Below are 22,737 nucleotides of genomic sequence, written 5' to 3'. Positions count from 1 at the left end.
GCTGATTTTGTTGTAAAATGAAGAACTGACCAAAGTTAAATTGTTGATTTTGGAATTCTCGCCCTATCAGATGATTTAATTTTTGGCTTGCAACGCCCTGCCAGCATCATTGCTTAGATGTAGCCCACTTGGCTAACACCACACATCGGGCATTGAGCCGTGCGGGCCGGGCTTAATTAATCTAATTGAAATAATGGCAGCGACAGGCGAGAGTCGCACATATGGCCGGCTTACGGGCACTAACAATGGCTTAGGACAATGCCGGCTCCCTATAAAGTAGATCCCAGATTGCAGTGGCATGAGGACTCTGGGCAACAAAAGGCTCTTTGTTTTCAGCTAGGTGGGTGCGGGACTTGAAGTGTGCACTGTTTTAGATAGCCAGGCTGGAAGCTACTTAATTGGGAATCTCGTTAACGGCGGCACTTAAAGTGGCAGCGGTTAAGGTCAACACCACGCACTCTGCTCTAAGATTTCATTAAAAATATTGGGCAGTGAAAAATTTCATTAGCCAAGTGAACATAGATCAAATAATCTCTACAGCTGAATAAAAATGTATTTTGCTTACAAAATGTTAAATAGGGTCTTGTATTTCATTTTGAGCTACTTTTCAATTTAAAGAGGAATGTTTGGTTTGAATGCCTAATATAAAATTAATGAAATGCTGTTAAAATAAGGAGGTTCTTCCCAAAATGAGGTTTACATCACAACACATTGCCAAACACACACACATTTTAATTTCGATTATTGCTGCAAGAGTATAAACAGACTAAATACCACCAAGAATTTAAATATTTTAGCGATTCAGTTTCCTCATGGGAGCTTCACCGGCAGTTCTTTCGACTTGTGCTCCTTGGAGTCCTCCACCTTGCCCACAAACTTCTCCACCGTGTTAACGACTCTATCGACATTGCTGCCCACGAACTGGATCAGTGTCACTCGGTTTTTAATGATCAGAAATGTGGGCATGCTGTTCACCTCGTACTGAACGGCCAGATCTTCGTTCAGATCCACGTCGATCTTCAGCACCAACATCCGTCCAAAGTAATCCGATGCCAGTTGCTCCAAGCGGGGACCAATCATCGCACAAGGACCACACCAGGTGGCAAAGAACTCCACGAGTACGTATTGGCTGGTTCCCGCATCATCGATGAGCTTATCGAAGTAATTCTTTGAATCCACTACGATGACCTTCTTCTGCATGCCAGCCATAGGAAACTTCTGTCACAGAAACTAACTTCAAAATGTTTCCTACAATTTTACTAACTAAAAATTTCGATTTTTTAAGCGTTGTAGGGTAAATGACAATTGCTTCTTAGCTAGTTGCGAATCACAGCGCATGCCCTTTATTTTCTGCTAATGGATGTGTTTTCCTTTTAGACGTTGGGCGTTTTCCAGCTTGCACCTTTTTATATTGTTGTTGGGGCTTTTCTTCTTAGACCAAGTTAGCATTGCTAACATCAGTAAGTCTTACCACTTTTGGCATTTTATTATACATACAATACAAGTATTATGAAAGCTTCTATCACCGAAAAAATCAAAACTTTTAATTTTCTCAATCTAAAAAGTTTTAAAAATATTTTTGTTCTATTAATTTAAAATATGCTCATTTTCGAAAAATTATGTTTTCATTTATAGAACATCTTTAATTACTTTTGTAGTATGATTTTGAAATACAAAGCTCATATTATATATATAACCATACATACAATATCATAAATCTTTTTAAGGTGTACATGTTTAAGGGGGCTTAAAAAGGACATTCGTGCTACGTCATACCATTCCCTGGCATTTTTATAGTGCTGGCTGCTTGTTTGCCTTGTCTTGCATTTGTCACAAATTAAGACAAATGCACCGCAGTATCTTGAGTGTGTTTAAGTAGCCCTCGCCCCATTCAACTTTCAACTTTGGCTGCCATGCAGTACGAGTATATGTTTGCTTGCCACAATGGGGGCGTTATCTCTTGAGTGTGTTTACCTAAGCCTTTCTCTTACTGTCTTTTTGCTATCTTTTCATGCTTTCTTTTACTTGGCACTTTTTGTACTCTGTGGGATTTTGTTCACGTGGCTGTTTGCGGTCTAAGCCCGCTTCAAGTGTATCTTTCAGTTGATTCTAAAATTCTGTTGGCTGGGCTCTTTAAGCTCTTGGCACTTGGCATTGAGATAGTCGTTGATAATCCGGTGGCTGTATTTCGGATTACAGACTGAAAAATGGTCTTTTAATTTTTGCGATATACATATATGAATCTGTTTTTTTTTTTAATTAAATAATTTAGGTAATTTTTTCTGTACTCCAAAAATATATTTTAGTGTCATCATTAAGGGCAGAATATATTTAAACGTATACCATTTTTATTAACCATTAAATGTTAGTTAGCTTTCTCACCCCAGCACATTTTTTAATACAACTGTGGAATTTGTATGTTTTGTATGCATTTAGAAGGATATTTTTTTCTGTGTATTGTTGTTTTTTGCGTCTCTTAATCTGCGACTTGCATAACCTAATGAGCGGCGCTTTGCGACGGAACGAAACGGAATGGAACGGAAATGGCGTGTCGCGTGTGCAACGCTGGTGCAACATGTTGTGCAATCAGTTCAACTTCCGGTAGTAGGAGCAGTAGCAAGGATTTTTCGCTCATGCCAGCGAAAGTGCTGACCTCGAACCGCCGTTCTGGCGAACGTTGCCAATGCTAAAGGTAATAAAAAGCCGGGCATGTGAATAACATAAGCATCCAGTGAACATTTTTGGCCGCCATATATTCGTGTTTTTGATGGAGTACTAGGCGAGTGGAATAAGTCACGTAGCTGGCAAGACAAATTGCTTCAAGTGCTTGAAACACGCTTGTGGACTTTTAGTTTCCTCGGGCTAGTCGGTTATGCGGATAGACAGTTATTTTTATTGCGCATACGCCATGTGGCTGGCATGCGGATTAAATACATGTATATGTATGTATGCGTTTTGCGGTCAACTAGAAAATGGGGTCGAAATGGGGCTGGGATTGCTGTTGCTCTCCATTTGTCACAAATCAAATTTCGGTGGCTCTGAATCAGAAGATCCGGAATGCGTGATGGATTTCCTTGGGTTTTAGTGCAAGCAATTTTACGTTGATGGATATAGTTTGGATATGTGCACTTATACTTATGTTTCACACCAAGCGCCAGGCATAAAACCGCCAGGAAATCTGAGAAATTTGCTCGTCATAGTGTGAAGTTTTGAGATAAGCTAGAAATGCCAGCAATTTGCCCCCTAAGTGTGCCGTTTTCAGAATTTCTGCAGTTTGGCTTTGGCTTTCTGCTCTCGACTTGCAGGTCAGCAGATGGTTTTGTGCGTTCCGGGCCACATAATTGGCTTTTGTTTTCCGAAACAACAACGGAATTGGTGTTACGGAGCACGTTTAAGCATGTCAATGCCAGATGCTGGCTGACAAAATGATGAACAATCCGTACACAAAACACTGAAAGCAGAAGACAAGCCCTTATACCAACAAAGACACCTACACCGAAACGGCAATTTAAGTTAACAAGTTTATGAGCTGCTTTCGGGCGACAATGAAAGTCCCTGCATTTCGATTTTATAGTGCGTCGAACTTTGGGCCAAAGACCCACACTTCCTGTCACCATTACTTCCGTTTCCCATATAGACACACTGAGGAGAAAACTACTGTGTCTCTTAATGAAAATTTTAAATTATTTGCTTTAAAAAAAAGCCAGCACTATTTATATTTTCTTAATCCATTCCACTTAAGAGCGGTATTTCTTAATACAACATGTGCTTCTTAATGAATGTTTTAAACTATTTTTAAATCAGCAATAGAATTTCTTTCTGTGCAGTGTGCCACATTCATTTGCCAGCCAGGACGAGCACAGTATGCTACCCATTCCAGCCTTTGTCAACGAAAATCTCTCGAAAACACAAGCAAATTTTATTTGCTGCCAAAAATGTTGATGCTCGAACCGAAGCTGGAGATTTTCCCATTTCCCAGGCACTCGGCTCCAGCACTTTCCCATAGCTGTTCCTGTTGTTCTGCTTCTGGGACTAGCGAACTTGGGCTTACCCCTAACCACATGACAGTTGGCATTTGGCGGTGCTGAGCCTTGTAATGAGCTTGGGCGTGTGGATGGAGGTCCTGTTGGGGGGATCCTTTGGGCGGCGGATAAACAGGAGTAACAGGAGGCGTTGGCGCATAAACAGGAATACGAGCACGGCCCTTGGCTTGGAGCATTCGCCGTTTTTACAAGCTGCTAATGTGGGGGAGCGACTTTTGTTGGTTTTCTCTTCGGCGCAACCGTGTGAATGGGATTTGCATTCGCCCACTGAATTTGGCAGCCAGAAGTCCTTTTATGTCCGGGCTTTGGTGGGAATCCGCAAATTGGGAGGCTGCAACTCATTGGAATTGCTTCATTCAGGCTCAGACTTGGCGGGATACTTATCGACCCCATGTAAACTGGGCTGACTGTACTTAGCCGCATGACAGTAGGCCTATTTTATTATTTTCCCAACTTAGACGTAGGATTTTTTTAGGTAAGCTTTATTCTAGAATAGTGGCTATAAAGAGCCTATGTTGGAGTCTTTAAGGACATTTGGGGCAATGAATTAATTATTAACGTTTAACCAATTTAGCTAAGAATTCTTAGTAATGTTTTTTTTTTTTTTAATTACAATACAACAACAGTAATGTTTATACAATTTTCTTAATTATAACTTCAGCTTTAGTATTCTCAAACCTTCCATACGTTTCTAATCAATTAACTTTAAATTGTAAGCAATCGACTTTTGACGTGACTGTACTTGAGGCAGAGCGAACTCCATTTTGCCACAGGCTGCCCCATAATTAATCACTTTAAAATGCAAATATTTTGCCAATACTTAGCTGACAGCTTGCAAAATGCCTCAATAAACTAAATGCCACAACCAGCAAACATCAGCTCCCTAAGCAGCTTTCCTCGAAGTCCTTCGCCACTTTTCCAACCCCTTAACCCAGGACTCGGGCAAAAGTTTCAATCAATCAAATGCCATGATAGAAATCATCAGCAGCAGGCAGTGAGCAAAAAGGATAAAGGCAGTTGAGTAACTCCCCACAGAGCTCGACGAGTGGCATAAAAACCACATGTGCCCCAACATTTTACGCCCCAGATGGCGAAAGGAGTAGCTCTTTTCCCGAACGGGTTGCCCTGGTCGTGGTCGTGGTTCTGTCCCTGCTCTTGCTCCTGATCCTGCTCCAGAGCCTTTCCCAACCTCCTAACAAGCTGCGTCAACAAACTAAACCACTTTGAAATTAACACGTTACATTGACATTGACAGCATTATGCGTGGCATGCCGAGTGTTGCTGAAACTAGAAACTGGAGCAGGAGCACGCTGAAGGTAAGGGATCGCACTCAAAAAAAAAAAGGGTTATATAAATATTTCAAAAATAAGAAGAATATTTTTTTGCAAACATGACGTTAAATTTACCCAAATATTTCTACTCAATTATCTTTTTTTCATTAAAAATTTTAGATATTAAAAGAAACGAGGTTATTTTGCACAAGTTTTTAGATTAGACGCCTTTTTTTTTAGGAGGCCAATATTTTTAAAATATATTGTAAATTATTTATTTGGCAGGGATTTCTCCCAAGTATAGCTCCATGATGAGGCAGTGGCAGGCTGTCACTTACTGAAGTATCGCCGAATGCTGGGCGGGAAAAAAGCGGGAAGGCGGCTGGCGGAAGCGGAAGTCGCGCAAAAAAGGCAATTTCCGTTGTGTGGTGTGCGCAGATATGGCCGAAAGGGGCAAGAAGGAGTGTTTTGGGGGGGTGGATGCCACGCGAGTCGCGGTGGCATCTCTGGCACAGGAATTACCAATTCAAATGTCAGGCTATGGCGAAACACTTCATGCGGAATTAAATTCAGTGTCAATTGGTATAGCGCCTAACGAGAATGGTACTGCTACTGCTGCTGCTTGAATCCGCATGTAAGAATTCGGCAGCCTTAACCCATTAGTTACCCGGCAAGGTTAAGGCTCCGGGGTCCTCGAGAATTCTTACCCTGCACTTGTGTTTCTTCGCCAGTCAACCCAAACAATTTTTCAACTTCCTTCATTCTTTCACTTTACTTGAAATTTTTTTTCTTTTAATTTTTGGTGCGTGCTTGAACTGACCCAACAGAATTTATGTTTGGCAGGGATATAACCCCTACCTAAAGGGCTTATATAAATGGGGGTAAAAGCAAAAATTAGTCAGTGGCTTGGGACCTCGACGGCATTGAAAAGTGCAAGTACGGCAAAAGCAAACTGTGCGGAAATATTTAAGGACTGGAGAGCTCTCCGGTTCTCTCGGTTTGCTGAAGGGGTTCCAGAGCTGTTTGCGATAATTGGAGGTGCTGGAGGAGAACTGGGGAACGCAATCTATGGGCAACGCGAGTTGGTACTGCGTATATTATTTATAGTTCAGTTCTTGATAGGGAGCTGTCGTAGACGTTTATCGGGGCCACAATCTCTTTAGTTCGTATATGAACACGATCCGATAATTTCATCTATCAGTTGTAAATTGTATTGTAGCGTTTATAACTGGCAGCCAAAGTCTTTGGTTCGTTGGAACAGTTACCAAACTAGTTATACTTATAAGAAACCTAAGTTACTACGTAGAATATATATGTTTAGTACCATTAAATGTAATTTCTAAGATCAATTTTTATATTTTATTGATATTTTCAAACTTATTTTTAAATTATGTAGACCAACATTTCCAGCGCCATGCCAGCGGGTGCCTTTCTCCTACTTTTCATGGGGTTTTTATGCCTGGTGTCCCTACAGTAAAAGTGAATTATATTACCCGAAATTCTTTCTTTTGGGGTTATTTGAGCATTTGATTGCCTTTTGATATTCGTTGTAGTCGCTTGGCAATTTTCCCGCAGACACAAATATCCAAACAATAGATTTGTTGCCTCAGCAATTTGTTTATGTGCTATAAATTTTTTGCAAATCAACGATAATGCAATTTATTTGCGTACATCTTATTCGCTTTCCGAACTTTGATTTCCTTTTTTCATTTGCATTTGGACTTTTTGCTCCTTTCTGTCAATTCAATTTTTGTTGTTTTTGCTGCCATTTAATGTGAAAAAATGTTCACTTTATTGGAGGTCAATGTGTTTGCGTTTTTTGTGTGCAGATTTACGAGTCTCTGGGTGAAATTTTTTCGGTGTAATATTTCAAGAGTGCGACACTTGGTCCATTTTACTTTTTTGTTACTGTCGCCGGTTGTCAATTCGAGCCAGAATAAATATTGGCTGGTTGTACATATATGTATTTTAATTATGTCGTAAATTAGACAAGTATGCGAAAAGTCTAACAAATTAAGAATTGAGGGTGGAAAAAAAGGGTGTTTTGAAAATAATTAAGATTGGAAAGTGTAGAAAACTATCACTATTTAGTATTAATTTTAGTATTATCCAACATTTAAAGCATTTAAGCTTTGAGAGCAGTTTTAAAAGAGAAAAAGAGATAATAGTGTTTAGATGTTTATTTATTACGGATATATTAAACACAATCCACGTGCAACACTTCCATATCGAGGTCTTAAATCCTCTGTGGGATTTTAACCACTTTTTAAGCCTAAACATTCCGTATTATTGTGCTCATTCGCTTGGAAAGCTGCACTGCTAGTGTTTATCGGTTTTCATTACGGATTCTTTGAATGGTTGCTCTCGCATTAATTTTCGCACACATTTTGCTGGCAATAAATGCGCTTTCAAATCATTTATCTACTCGTTCCCAGCCCCTGCCAGCCCCTATTTCATTTGAGATCCTTTCATCCAGTCCGAATGCATTCCGCATGCTTCCCCCGCCAGATTCCCCGACTTCCCGATTCCCCTGCAATGCGACGAATAATTTTTATTAAAATGTCAACAGCCTGGCAATGAGCATTGCAATTGGTTCTGCCACTCCCTTTTCGTTTGCTTGCCGGCCTTCTGTTCGCCTGCCAAGAGTTTCAAATGTTTGCCAGGACATTGCTGCGAAAGAGATAGAAATTTGCCAAAAGGAGACCAAACATGTCAAGGCGCTGAATGCCTGCGAATTGCAGCCGACTTTCGGGCGCTGGAACACGTTTCATATGGGGGCCATACTCACAAATGAGGCTAATACAAAAACGTGCAGCAATTACAACCACAATCTATGGAAATTGCCGGCCCAGTAAATGGAATCATAAGCGAACCGAATGGCAGAACTTAAAGTCAACTTGGCACAAGAAAGAAATCTTTTCTAGCGGAAGGGTGAGCAGAAAGTTTTGAAAAAGTTAGGCCGGATATCCAAAAAAGAAAAATTATCTAGTCTTTATACGTCAAAATATCACTTTACAGCAGAATGCTTTTAAAATTTATTCAATAATAATTATATATTATATATATATTATATATTATTTGATGTATAAAAAAGAATATAATTCAGACTCAACTTTTAAATCTTTATTAATGTACTTATTTAAAATCCTTTCCACCTCCTTTTTTTATTTAACTGAGAATAGCGCAACTTTTTCAACGTAATCCTTTTGGGAAAACAATTAGACCCTCTTAAAGGGCATATGAACTGCAACGAATTCCATTTACAGCTTTTGGGATTTGTAGGGCAGGCAAGCAGAAAAGAACTGAAACAAAAAATATTTTTAAATGTGGAAAACGGTTCCGATTCTGGCTCGACGGCTGCAAATTGTCCGCTCATGAGTTGCAGCTTAGTTGGCTAAAAAAAAGGGCCAACAGAGGCGCAAAAAGAGAACAGAGAAACAGCTTAGAGGAACCAAGCCCAAAAAAACAAAAAAAATACACAGAGATGCAAACTACTGCCCAAGAGTCTATAAAGCTTTGCCCCCTTTTTCCATCCTTTTTCGTTTTAAGCCATTTCTGCCCTCAAGTACGCACTTCAATTAACTGTTTTACCAGCGCCAGTTTGTCCAAAGGCGTTGGAAAAAAAATATATAAAAACTTTAAACTGTCTGCCCCATCGGAAATAAAAGTTTATTGAATATCGTAAATGTTTACGATATACAAGAAGCACTCCTTGTGGCCAGTCTCAAGTTCAAGGAAGTCAAATTAAATTTGTTATTGCTACCTCGTCACCCGTTGTGTCTCCTTGGAACTTCTGGCTCTGCGGTTGCTCCTTTGGCTGTCTCAAAGCGATAAAATTTGAGATTTATATGACAATTAAATAGCTCAATTAGGCTGCACCATGGCAATTGTGGTGCTTATATATGTGCCATTGTGTGGCGAACAAGGGTTAAGGATCGGTATTGAAGTGTCGCTAGTGTGAAATCTAATTAAATTTCAAAGGTGCTCTTGGGAACGCAACAGTTCTTGGAAAGTGGAGCAGAAACACATGTTATGACTAGTTACTTTGCCTGCTAATCGAAGTGAAAGTCATGGTAATCAGGGTATATTAAAGTGATAAATTAAAGTTTTCTTTTAAGAAGCTACCAAGAGCCTAACAAAGTTTACTTTTGAGCTATAACAAAAACCTACTGCTTGAAATTGAATTGTCGTCCTTAAATTTTATTGGAATCCAATTTGTTTCATTGAAATGCAAGCTATTTATTTAATTGAAACCATAACCCGGACTTAAGGTTCCACTTATTCCCTTTTTATCACCTACATACGCACAAATATGAATATGATCATTCGCTCCCCATCGAAGTTGCATTACGATGACAGGAGTAAGTCAAAAACTCATTTCGCGAAAAGCAATAATGCAAAATCCTTAAATGGCCATCAAAAATACACTTATGAGGCATACAGCTGGCCATAAAGGCAGCCCACCTGCCAAACTTTTCCTTTTTTTTTCCTTCCCTTCCCTTCACTTTTCCCAACGCCATTCAGAAAAGCCATCAAACTACAACTGGCCGCACCTCTTGATGCCGTCTCTTTCGCACGCCAGCCACCTTTCTCTTTCTGTTGGGCCCAGCACATCTGGCGCTCTTCGCTTTTCGCCCGCCTCTCTTCCAGCTCGTTGGGCTCAAGTTTTATTTGTCGCAAAAATATTTCATTGTTGCAAGTTCATAAATAAGCATATAAATTTAATTTAATGTAAGGCAGCAAGGATCTAGGCTGGCTGTCAACTTAAACAATGTCCTTGCTCGCTGAACGCACGTAAGTATATAGGGCTGTTTATATACATAGATACATATTCACGGGCCACACGTTTCCAGCTTATTAATGTCGCCTACACGTAGAGGAGATTGCATTTAATAACCAAGTAGAGGGTAATAAAAAAAACTTGGGTCAAGTTTCGCACGGCGAAATGAAAAAATTAATCCCGTCATGCTCCAACCGCGTAGTTAAACTAGTTTTAATGGCAACAAAAAAGTTGGTAGAAGTGGCCAAAAAAAAAAAAATACTTGTGGTACTTGCAATTTTAGTAAGTAAAAAGCTTTGGCGGTGGAAAATCTTTTTGGTAGAAAATGCTCCAGAGCATCGTTACGCAGAGTCTCTAAGCCAACTCAAGGCACCAACAATAAAATCAAATATTTACTACATTCATATAATTGAAGCCAAAAATCCTGAAAATTTGCCTGAGTCTGTTGTGCAGATAGGAGAATGGTCGAAAAGAAAACAACAAGCAAGATGAGCTTCACTTCAGGCTAAATGTCCTTTGGGGATTCACTTGGAGATTAAAGGAATCAGTGGCCATCATTGGGAGGTGAAAAGAGAAGCCAACGAGACGCAAATTATGGAATATCAATTTTCAATTATTGGGAGAGAAAGCAGAAATGATAATTAAGTTTTGTATTACAAGACAATAGCTGAGAGTGAAAATACAGAGCGTCCAGTTTCCTATCTCCTATCTGAAAGTGCACCACGACCAAGTTATTTGTCTGCGTTTTATTTACTTGCTCACAAGATTTTGATTTATAATGTATTCAGTTTCTCAAAGTCATATGGCCAGACCGATAAAGCCATATACATATGTATAAGCCTGCCAACGAGTCACTTGGCCAATTTATGGCTCTGTACCATCGCCCACACCCAGTTTATCTGGAGCTGTCAACAAAGTGCCAAACAAAAAGACTTTCAATGAAACGTTTCAGCAGCTGAGAAAAAGTCCAGTCAAGTGATAAGCTGATTATTATAATAATAAGCGAGTGACTAACAATGAAGTTTGGTCAAAGGTCGCAAAGAAATTTTTGATAAAATTAGGGATAACCCTGAAAAAGTTAATTGGTCTAATGGTGCCTTTGAAAGTTTATTACTTTTGAATACAATTTTTTTTTTGCTTCAGCCAGTTGAAAGAAAGTTTACAACATTTTTGCTGAATTGCTCGTTTGCAGGAAAAACATTTTTTCAAGTGACAAACTTTTGGCAAAACTTGAAAGATTATAAGTTTGCCGGAAAGGTTATAATCCTTTGAAATTTTTCAATCAAATTAAATTGAAAGATTAATTGAAAGATACCTTAAGACCGGAGGAAAATACTTTTCAACTTGAATTTCAACACTTTGGCAAAGAAGTAAAGCCCCATTTTGAATCCTTGATTTACATTTCTAGGGCTAATCCAGCCAAAAAGCCCCGAGCTCATTGCCAAAAAATGACAATGGGCGAGGAAAAACAAAAACTATTAATTAATATGAAAAGAGAAAAAAGAGCAAATAAAATATTACCACAAGGGAATTCAAATGAAAGCAAACAAAATCAAAACAAACCACGAGAGCCTGAACAACAAATTAGCAACAGTCGTTGCTCGTGCGCTCTCTTTCTCCCTACATCTGTCGCTCTCTTTCGCACAACAAACTGTTCCAAGGTTTTGCTGCAAAGTTCCCTTTGTTCTTGGCAAACACAAACACACATATCCATAATGGTTGGACCGCAGCGATACGATGTGGACCCAATAAAATCTCAGATTCTACACTTGAAAACGTTCTCGCTCAGTAGTTAGGAGTATAAGAGAACTCCTTATTGAATATTTATATATGTGCAATATTTACTTTACCAAATTTCTTTGGGTGCACGAGAGGCCTCCAAAAACAGTTGCCTGCAATTTAAATATTGATTTTAAGCCCGCTTTTTGGGTCTCTTTCAGTTTTGCTTTGAGCAAATGTTTACAACTCAAACCGAAGAAAAAAGGAGACCGTTTTGGAGAAATTCGAGTGGGATAGGTCATCAAATAGGACTGGTTCTTTGTCTTTCGGCCATTTGGCAAACATGTTCGAGATACTTTTGCTTGTTTGCTCGCGCCCAAGCAATTTCTCTTCCTCTCTCCGGCATTTCAAGCATAATTTGCGTGCCCAATGATAATTTGAATGGTAATTTGAATGCAAATAAGTGGATACAAGATACGTTTGTGCTTTGGCCATCTATTTAATCGGCATTAGTCAGATGCAGTAATGCTGGCCGGGGGAATCCCCTTTGAAGTCAGTGCCGTTTCGAATTTCTAGGTAATTGTAAACAGCAACTAATGCTCGGATTCATGTGAACAAATTTATGAGTTTAAGAATGGATTTGATAATACCGCTCTAGACGTTTCTTATCATGTCCGTATGAGTACTGCCGGTATTTGTGCTATCAATGATTGGCCGCAGAGCGTGTGATTTATATGGCCAACGTGATTGGTACTGCACTTCATTACATTTTTCTTCGCCTCGTTTGTTTCCCAAGAACTTTGTCCCATTTCGTTGGTAAATTTACTTAAAATGTCAAAATCTAGCCAAATAACTCAAAAGGCTGTACGAGAAGAAGGGGAGGGGGGTGTCCTGGGGTGCATATTTGAGAAATAAGTTAATTAAGTTTTCAACTTCTGCTGAGCTGGGGAAAATTAGCTGCAACTTTGACGGACAAGTGCGACATAATGAGTGCAATTGGCTTGAAGTGGGGAACTAATAAAGAAAAGGGGAGAACTGCTGGACAATTATATTGTCCACACTAATTTTGGCAAAAAAAGTGTTACTTTTTATGTAAAAGTTGAATAATAAAATCCATATTAAAAAGTAGAAAATGCTAATTTATTAAGGGGAAACATTAGAAAACTCATTTGTCATTTTCGGATCACAACTACTTTACTGCTAAGCAACCGATTTTAAGTTGATTTAAAGTTTTCAGCTAATCTCGATTAGGGACCATAAATAAGTGCTTCTTATCGTGGTTTCCAAACTTATGGCCCACACACTTCTAAGCACAAGATTCACATAATACTACGATTAGATAATGCAATTGCCCGACAATTGGCCATAAACCTTAAAATCCGATTAGACCAATGTGCACGAGTAGAACAGAAAATAATTCAGCGTACAAAAGTGTTGAGCTCCACGTAAAATTCAGAAAATAAATTAGACAAAGGCATGCCCATCGTCACCTTGGAATTTCACTCGAAAACTCGCTTCTTTGGCTCGCGGACTGCAGAAGAAAATGAAACCCCGCCGTAATTGTAGGGGTAATCAAATAAATTAGTCGAGTACGTGCAAGTGCGTTATTTTCAGCACATTAAGTGATGATTTTAGTTTTGTTGTACGGACCGAGTGAGTGTCTGAATGAATGAACGGATGGATGGGTGGGCGGTGCAGCCGGATGGAGCACTCTCAAAAAAAAAAAAAAAACAAAAAACTAGACTGAATGAATCAACTCGACGGGTTGTAATGGCCACTGACGATCTGCGCGGCATTAAGACAATCATTTTAATTGGAGTGCCACTTGCGTACATGCAACCAAATCCCAACGCCACTAGGGCATTCGCCCTCTCGCTCTTTCAGTGCCTCTCTGTCTCTGTCTCTGTCTCTGTCTCTGTCTCTGTCTCTGTCTCTGTCTCTGTCCCCCTCCCTATCCCTGTCTCTGTCTGTCAATTGTCGGATGTGCCACTAAGCGCTTGATAAAAAGTTTTTGGCCCGCGCTGCTGCTGCGGATATTGTTTTTAGTTTTTGGTATTTACTTTGGGTTTAAGCTGCCGCAGATTGTCCAGTGGCTGGATAAAGTATATTTTATTTAATCTTCTGCCGAAGCTACTTTGGTGTTATGCAACACCGGCCATTTGGGTCGCCTTTTTGTGGCCAAATCGCTGGTAGTTACACAATATCCACCAACTGGTAATCTCATTGATGAGTTAAAAATTATATATTTGTTTATTATTTAATAAAACACTTTTTATTTACAGTGTCAACAATCACTTGCATCTGAAAGTCAAACAAAAACTAATCATGTTTACATTTAATAACCGCTCTTATCAGTTAATATTATAGTTCAAAATTAATTAACAGCCTAATCAAGCTAATAGAAACCAGATTTAATTGAATGCCTAGCAACTATGCAAATGTGTGCCACTATTTCCATAAAAGTTTTGCCAAATTGTAAATACACTAAACCACACTGTCCACAAAGCCGCAAATGGGAAAGCCTGGTTCAATGCAATGCAACAGTTGCAATAAACATAATTATGTGCCTTAATGAGATTTGGGGTTTTCCCGCAATTAAGCAGAGCGAAAAAAGAATGAGCTGCTTTTCCACCAGTAAATAGTTCGACCGGAATAAATCTATATCAGTTGCCCACTTTAATCATGCTTGAGGCTCGAAGGTCTCCCATTGCCATTTTAATTTTAATATCAAAAGGTGTGTGTGCGTGAAAGGCCATTGAGCAGACGTGTTCGAGTGTGAGTGGGAAAACCCTCTAAAACATTTTCCACCCCACCCCTCCCCTCCAGTTTCCAACCACACTTGTTTGCACATTTCTCATTTGACGTACTCGGTCGGCTTTCAATGTTAATTATACTTGTTGGGCACAGCCCACGCCTCTTTTCTCTGACACCACCACCACCCACCGCCCATCGCCCACCACCCACTCGCAATGCCACTCATTATGCAGCTCATATGGGATCCATGGAGCATATAAACCATATAAAAGTGAGCATGTTTTCAACAGATTTTCCTTCATCCGGACCCAGACCCTCTTGTAAAGCCATTTGCTGGCATTTGTGCAGGCCATTTTGTTATTTTTTTCAGCCTTCTCATTTCTTCTGTGGCCGTTTGTGTGCGTGTGTTTTGTTTCCTTTCTCTGTTTGCTGTTTGTTCAACCTTTTCAGCGTTTTATTATAAATATGAAAATTAATCACTCAGCCAAGTCCAAAGGATCCGAATTCGGAGGGTTCGCACACCGAAAATTTGTTGGCCATTCCGAATGGTCCTTTAATTAGCTCATTTCAAGCGGAATGCGAAGCTTGATTACCGCTGACTTTCCTCTTTCACTGCTCTTTCGAAAAGGATCAAATAAATATATCGGTAACACTGAGTTGTTTAATGTTGCCGACTGGACATTTAATGTGCTCATTATTCAAGTGGAGTTTATTGAGGAATTAGTTCAGAAACAGGGCAAACCTCTAATAAGTCGAAAGAAAGTTTTCATGATGAAAATAAGTCATTTAATGTTCATTTGAGTAAGTTTATAAATAATTTTACCAACGTTTTATTTATTGTGTTTTTGCTTCTTAGACGGAGAGATTAAATTTTGAATTATCAATGAAATTTTGCACCAATTTGAGCAATTGCATTGAGCAAATTAATTTGGCAATTTATGAAGCGTAGAAATATATCCTATTCAACTTAAAAAATTTTAAAAAATGTTACAGAAAGGGCAACCTTAGATCTCCTGTTTGTTTTTAGTTTCCATTTCTACCGTGTGGTTTCGTGTGAAGCAACACAGCCAGAAAGGACATTCGAGTCCTGCCCTTATGGCCAAAGTGTCACTGTGTCTGTGTCTTGTTTATTTGCTTTTTTAATGGGGCGCGCTTGGCGTGCTTTTATTTCAGGCTCGCAACACGCGGCGCATACGCAATATTGGCGCTTTGAATTAGGCTATGAAATTTGTGCGGCGGTAATGAAAACTATGCCAGCAAAGGGCATTTGAGCCTAAAAAAAACCAGTGCAGTACTTTTGTCAAATCATCGAGGGACCAGGACTAGACACAAAAAAAAAAAACATTGAATCGGGGGCAATAACTCTAGCTGAAAATGAAACCGAAACAAACTCAATTGGGCATGGACGGTGAGTCCAAGTTTTCGGTTTGGTTTGGTTTTATTTTCATTTTCATTTGCCAAACGGGGCCACTTGAATGCGCAATGAAGCTCGTGGCCAGAGTCAAAGAACAACAAGTTCCATAGGACCCAAACTTTTTACATTTTTGCATAAATTCAACGCGCCATCCGTTTATTTTGGTTGCACAATTTAAGCGATTTCCGTGACTATCACTGAAGATTTGTTGCCGCAGTATCTGCAGGCGAAAGCTGCTCAAAATTCATAAAACGAAGGGCTGCGAAATGCTGGCTGGGTGGCAAAATGGATGCAAAATGGATGGAAAATGGCCGGAAACGCGGAAATGGTGGGGCGAAGTGCAACAGCCGCACTCGAGCTTATTGTTGACATTTAGCGCCGGCAGCTCGCCATTCCGCCCACGGAAATCTCCTTTCCAACCGCAATCCTAGTGTTAATTAAGCTTACAGAGCGGCTGCAGCGGACCCAACCGGCAGAATAAAGTTGTTAAGTTTTTGTCAAGTCCGTGGTTGCTGTTGTTTTAGCTGCTGGCGGCTTAATTATTTTTATAAATTTTTTCACATTTTTCACCACGCTTTTCCGGCTTGTTCTGCAACTTTGTGTCCAGAGTGGTTGGCTTTTCTGGTCATCTCATTAAATCGTATCAATTAAATTTTATTCCATTTTCCATTATTATTTTTAAACGTGTCGTATGTGGTGGCAGGTCATTGAAATTTGTTACGGTTGGACAATTATTAATTTGCAAAAAGTTTAATTGAAACACGTTATTTTCTCGTCATAATTGCTTTCAATCATATAATTGGCTTTAACACTGTTTTGATAAAAATGGAAAACCTGAGGTAATGTTTCTGACACTAAAAAAGTTACTAATTAGAATAAGAAAATAAAATTATATTTTTAAAGAATGATATTTAAAAAAAAAATTTTTTTACAACATGAATTTACTATCTCTTCTTTTTGACTTCCCACTATAAATCCAAATATTAATAATAATTAAAGCTCAGTCCAATTACTCACGCTTTATAAATTGCTTAATGGCCTTAATAAAAGTGCATACAATTTTAATCACTCAATGATTTCTATGTATATGAATCAGGTTATATATTAATTTAAAGCATTTTAAATAATATTGTCTATTTTATTTCATATAATTCAGTTCGGCTTTTGCTGCCTAAAAAAACAAAAAAATGTTTAATGCAAGCCAACAAAAAAGATTTGGCTTTGCATATAACAACAAATGTTTTTTTTTGGCTTTTGTTTTAAGACAGCTTATTCGTATATATTTATTTATGAATATTTGTTTTCACTTGGCTTTTTGCCTTCCGTTTTTTGACTTCCCGATTTTCTGGTTCAGCGGGGAATTTCTAGCTACTTCATTAGTTGATGATTTGATTATGCACTTTATTTTTGCTGCGGGATTTTGTATTTCAAGAAAAACAAGCTTAGATTATAAACAAACGATTAGAGGGCCCGTTTAATTGTGTTGACTGTGAAAAGTTGTTGCATTAATTAAAACTTTCCCCTTTCCTTAACTCGCCCAAAATCAAACGACCAATTAGATTTAGTGAATCAAGTTTTTGGAACATTACTCATTCGGTAAGTAGTTTGCATATATAGAAGAAATCTAAATATAGTCGACGATTACATATACACTATGCAGAGAACGTGGAGCAATTTAAACGGCCTAGATTTCTTGGACAGCTGGCTGAATACGCTGTCGGCTTCCCCCTACGCACATAAATATGCTGAAAGCAATCACAATTCCTCAGCCGAGTGTAGAGAAATCTATTTTTCAATTATGTGAACAATGCGGTTCCGTTTTAATACCTCTCAGGCTTCCCCTTTTCCTCCTTTTCCCTACAATCCACACCACATTATCTATCAACTGCCTGAATTTTCGCTCAATCTGCATTACTCAGTCAGAAAGACATTGCTTGTTTGGGTCTCTTGACCTTTTTTACTTTAATAAATAAAGTTTCATTTTCTCACGAACTTCTTGGGACTATCTCAAGCTCTGCTTGCTGATTGCTTTAATTTTCTGTTAAAATATTTGCTCTCGCTTTCATGTTTACTTGTCTGGCCGATTCTGACACTCTTGTGTAAACAAGCTAAAACTTTGTCCAAGGTTAGTGACAAATTAACATGGAAAATTACGAAGAAAATTGTGGGAAAAACAAGTGGTTTGCATATTACTTGATTCATGGTATTAATTAGCATTAATATAGTGAATTCACTGAACATTTCACATTATTTTACCATTTTAAATCGTTTCCGTTGCTGTTAATTTTTTGCATTTCACATCAGTGAATCAGACATTTCCGTTAAGATTGATAACACGATTGTGTAGTTGGCATTTTCATAATTTTATGGTAATTAATTAGCCCCACAAGCCACAGATTTTATGTGACTTTATTTCCGCTACACAGTTATGGAGCCTTAAAATTCAATCACTTCTAGTCCACATCACACACTCCTTTGATCACTTCTTTCAGATTCTTTTCAGCTCCGCTGAGCACTCACTGAAAACACCCAAAGTTTTTCCAATTAGTTTAATGCATCATTTTGTCATTTCGGCAGCCAGCCAAGGCTGCTCCACATATTATATTCATAAATGCACATCGTATATATTTTGTTTAGACAAGTGCAAGCCAAGATTCTAACCACTTCATAGCACTGCTGCTAGCAGAATGTCTTCACATGCATTTGTTATTTTTCGGTACTGTCCTCTTTTCCATTTTTTATAAGCAAGAAATGCTGCAAACGAAATGCCGAAGAAATATTTAGCTGGCAAAGTTTATTTTACTCTTGGCTTTGTTTCTTTCCATGTTTTCCTTTTTCTTGTTTCAGTTGGCTTTGGCTGTTTTGTAGCGTAGACAAAACGGCGGCGAGCACGTTTCCGGTTGCGAACGGCACCGGAATTATAACAAGTTGTAAATGAAAGGCAAAATTTGATTACAGCCGATGTCAGAAGTCAAAGTGAGAATTGCAGAACTAGTTAATATGAATGGAAGCCGAATGGGGGAGACCAGAGTATAAACAAAATCCGATGGGGAGTACGAAAGTTATAGGTGTACTTCATAAAATTGGGTTCAATTTCTTACAGACACTTTAATACAATTTTTTTTAATTTATCAAAATATTTATACGCAATTTTTACACAACGTTTTTTTCATATTTTTTGTATATGTTAGTCTACATTCGATGCGTTCTTGTGGTTATTTAAGAAAGCGTAACATTTATTCTTCTTATAAAAATTAAATTGGTATATAAAATTATTTTTCCAGTGTTTTTTTTTTTTGAAAAAAAAAGGCCAATTAAAAGCTTCGTTTGAAATTGAACTCCATTGAAATCTATCTCCGTCGTATTTTATTCATTTTATTCCGGATCGAACTTTATCTTTATCTGCATCTCTCCCCATCCAAACTGACTTTGGGCACGCGAACGTCACTTACGCTTCCTCCCACTCGAAAAATGCGACGTAAACTGGATCTGCGGCGCGGCGCAGAATTTCTGTGGAATCGGGATCCGTAACCGTAACCGAAACCGAACCGCACGTGGCGACTGACAAGCGGCAACTGAACTCAACCGCAGCTGGAGAATCGTCGCCAAGCGAAAAGCGAAAAGCACTCGGAGTGAGTCCGAAAACGGCAGTGGAATGAGCGCGAATTGCCGATTACCGGCGAAAGAGCTGAGCAAAACAAAGCCAACGTTGAGTGCGTTTGCCTTGAGTGAGAGAGCGGAGAGCTGAGTCAACAGGTTGTTTTTTGCTGGTCGGTCGGTGGGTCACTTAACCTCGTTACTCTCTTTATTTCTGTGGTGGGTCACACGGGGCGTATGTGCAATATGGCTCACTCGGTGCGTATGGGTAATGTGTATGGCTCAAGTTTGCCGACAAATCGCCGACAAATTGTTTGGGAACGTTGATGCTGGCTACGCACACGACTTGGATTACCAGTTGCGATTGTCTTTAGCACGAGCTGCGGGCTGTCACGGTGCGTATACGTGATTTTCTGCTGGTCGCTGGCGTGCTTTTCTTTTTGCTTTCTGGGTGCACGGCTTTATCATAATTTTTTGCTTTTATGGTCATCCTTAGCTTGTTCGCTTCACAGTGCTTTACAGGGTTAAAGAACTCTACCCACAACTACAGAGAAAAATTGTTTTGTTAATTCACCATGCAAATTTAATTGAATCGATAAAAAATATAAAACATTTGTAGCGCTGACCGCCTTGTTACACCATATAAATGTGGGAGGTGGAATTGACAATGCCTTCAATTAATTTGGTACTAATCCAATTGGAGCGAAGTAGTATCCAATTTGCATGGTAGCTGGTCCTCAGTACTGTTCTTATCTGAAGAGGCTGGAACATCTTCAGGATGTTGCTGATCATTTAGATCTACTGGCTTGTCGGAACTCGGATCTACTGGCTTGTCCGAACTCGAATCCAACTCGAGAAACATGTTAGAGACCATTTTGGGATTTAGTTGGGCATCCAAATCGTTGCTTTCGACTATTCTAATCAAAATTTCCAGGAGCAATTCACAGGACTTCTTCTCGTAGCACATAATATCGGTAATGGCGTTCTGGATTGTGTCCTTCATTTTCAAGAGATCCTGATTCAAGTTTTCGATATCAAGCAGAGCTTTCTGGGAACTCGCCAGAGAAACGGCAATGCGACGTCCCAGATCCTCGTGCTCCAGACGCATATTGGTGGCATTTTCCCGAAGACATTCCAGCCAAATAGAGCGCTTGGCAATCCTCCTCATGTTCATTGTGAGCGTACAAAATATATAGATTTGATATTAATTTTTTTTATGTATGAAAACCCGATTACTTTCAGGCCGGCGATAGTACTGGGAACTTATTTTGGATCCATAGAAATGACAGAGCCAACTGGGAATGAGAGGCCTGCTTGGGTGGCGCCACAATAAGATGATTGACATCAATTATAATAATTATCAGAGTAAGACGATTAGCTGGCTAATGAATTAAACATCATGGGAATTTGCGGACCCATCCCAAAGGCGACAAATCAATGTCACTTAAAACATATAATTATCATCATTAGCTGCCCAAAAGCTTCGCACTCCCCATGAACCTAACTTTTATTACAGACTATTTTGCCGAGCTGATGGTGCTCGGTGTTGCATTCATAATTGATTGTCCTGTGGGCAAACGTGTCCTTTGCCTCGGCGTCCCTTCGCAGGATAAGCACTTAAGCTAAATGAAAGCAGATGGCTTAATTTTCATTTGAGTTGCTGACAAAGAGATTTCTAAGCTGCTCTGTCAATGCCTTCATCTTCGTCGTTCTTTCTGCTTAAATTTTTATTTCGAATGTGCGAATGTAAATGAAAAAACGCTTGGTAATTGGTCAAAGCTCTTGATTCCGGTCAAAAGCAAAGGATTTCATTTTTAATGAGAAGCAAATATGTTCAGCCCTAATTGGAATAATGGCAAGTCCTGCGGGCTCCAAACGGCTTGCGGTTTAGGTCAAAGTCAATGCGATAGGGTCGATTTTTAAGCGAAAACGTTTCGCTTTGTTAGCAATTTAAAATTATTGTTTGGGGATGGCTTTTAAAGTCGATGGAAAAGGATAAAGTCATCTAAATGGAATTATATTGAAAACCAAAACAATTAGCTAAAATAATGTTTTAAACTGATCATCGAATAAAACCTTTTGCTATATGTATTTTGGTATAAACCTAAGCGTATTTAATTTATAATTTTTAAGAGTTTTAAGTATCTAGCTAAACAATAAGAAACGATAATTAAGATTTAATATAATAGCTTTACGCATAATATTATTATTTTTCTAATTAATAAGGCCTTTGTCAATGTGAACAATATTGTAAACAAATTTAACCATCACGATAATTAAATGGTGCTCAAAGAGAATTCTCAACTGAAATCTCCAGCATCAGTTTAATTCCTTCCGCTTTCTCCGTCTCACCGGAAAAGCTTTTCCCTAGCTGTCAACTGCTAAGTGCCGAATTCTATCAATTTGTCATTCAATCATTGCACGAACGTTGCTAAGCCGACTATGCAAATTGAAGTCAAGAGGCATTAAGTCCGATCCCAAAACTAAAACGCTACTCCATGACACAATTGTCAGGGTTTTATCGGCTTATTTCTATGCATGAGTGCAGACACTCACACGGACACGCTTACACCCACACTACTGCAGAGCACTTTCTGAAAAGGAAAATGCTTTGGCAATTTTCCGATTATTTTTTCTGCCATGTCGAACTCATGTGAATGCATATATCAGAACATCTATCTTTTTGTTAGTCGGAATAAGAGAGGTTTATTTCTGGTGTGGATTGCAAATACTTTTCGATTTTAAAGAGCTTATTTTATATTTTAGAAACTTTTTAAAGTGAACTTCAATGCGTATACTAAACTTTATTATACACTTTAATTAAAGCAAAAATTTATTTTGAAACTGAACATTTTGGTTCTGTTCTTTAAATGCTGATGTTCTTAAAGTTCTTAGCCACAAAACGCCTTACTAAAATAATTGAAAGCAGTTTGATTGATTGGCTGAAATATAGCAGTTAACTAAGGTTCTGCGCTTTGGATTATTGTTCACACCCATTTGGGCCTTTCTAAAATTGATGTGCGGTTGGCAGGTGATTTATTGCGGGTTGAAAGGAAAAAGGACTCTTTATTTCTCTGCCTTGCTTATCAAGTTTCGGCAAGATTTTCATACTGCGACACATATTTTGTTGAAGTCGTATAGTAATTGAATCGAGGCAAC

General features: G+C 38.8%; 3 protein-coding genes across 6 annotated transcripts in view; all 3 read right to left on the bottom strand.

Moving 5' to 3' along the window:
* Positions 1-22,737, bottom strand: part of LOC6534124 (venom dipeptidyl peptidase 4) — a 72,708-nt gene that overhangs the window by 18,091 nt on the left and 31,880 nt on the right. Inside the window, exon 1 of one of the 4 annotated variants that reach the window (XM_002094772.4) lies at positions 19,434-19,568. The exons of 2 other annotated variants lie outside the window; for them this stretch is intronic. The gene's annotated coding sequence lies outside the window, so the exon portion shown is untranslated. Of the gene's footprint in view, positions 1-19,433; positions 19,569-22,737 lie in introns of those variants that run through there. One more of the 4 variants, XM_015194970.2, reaches the window with a different exon arrangement.
* LOC6534122 (thioredoxin-2) lies at positions 712-1,318 on the bottom strand. Its single transcript, XM_002094770.3, has one exon. It carries the CDS (start codon positions 1,207-1,209, stop codon positions 811-813), a length of 399 nt encoding a protein of 132 aa, XP_002094806.1. The 5' UTR covers positions 1,210-1,318; the 3' UTR covers positions 712-810.
* On the bottom strand, positions 20,136-20,829 carry LOC6534121. Its single transcript, XM_002094769.3, has one exon. The coding sequence runs from the start codon at positions 20,750-20,752 to the stop codon at positions 20,267-20,269; it is 486 nt and encodes a 161-aa protein (XP_002094805.1). The 5' UTR covers positions 20,753-20,829; the 3' UTR covers positions 20,136-20,266.

This window comes from Drosophila yakuba, chromosome 3L, assembly GCF_016746365.2.
Source record: "Drosophila yakuba strain Tai18E2 chromosome 3L, Prin_Dyak_Tai18E2_2.1, whole genome shotgun sequence".
Lineage (NCBI taxonomy): Eukaryota > Metazoa > Arthropoda > Insecta > Diptera > Drosophilidae > Drosophila > Drosophila yakuba.
Note: the sequence above shows the minus strand (reverse complement) of the source record. Positions and strands in the feature narration are given on the sequence as shown.

Excerpts from the sequence above, each read along its gene's own strand:
- LOC6534121 (XM_002094769.3), bottom strand. The coding sequence starts at position 20,752 with ATGAACATGAGGAGGATTGCCAAGCGCTCTATTTGGCTGGAATGTCTT.
- LOC6534122 (XM_002094770.3), bottom strand. The coding sequence starts at position 1,209 with ATGGCTGGCATGCAGAAGAAGGTCATCGTAGTGGATTCAAAGAATTAC.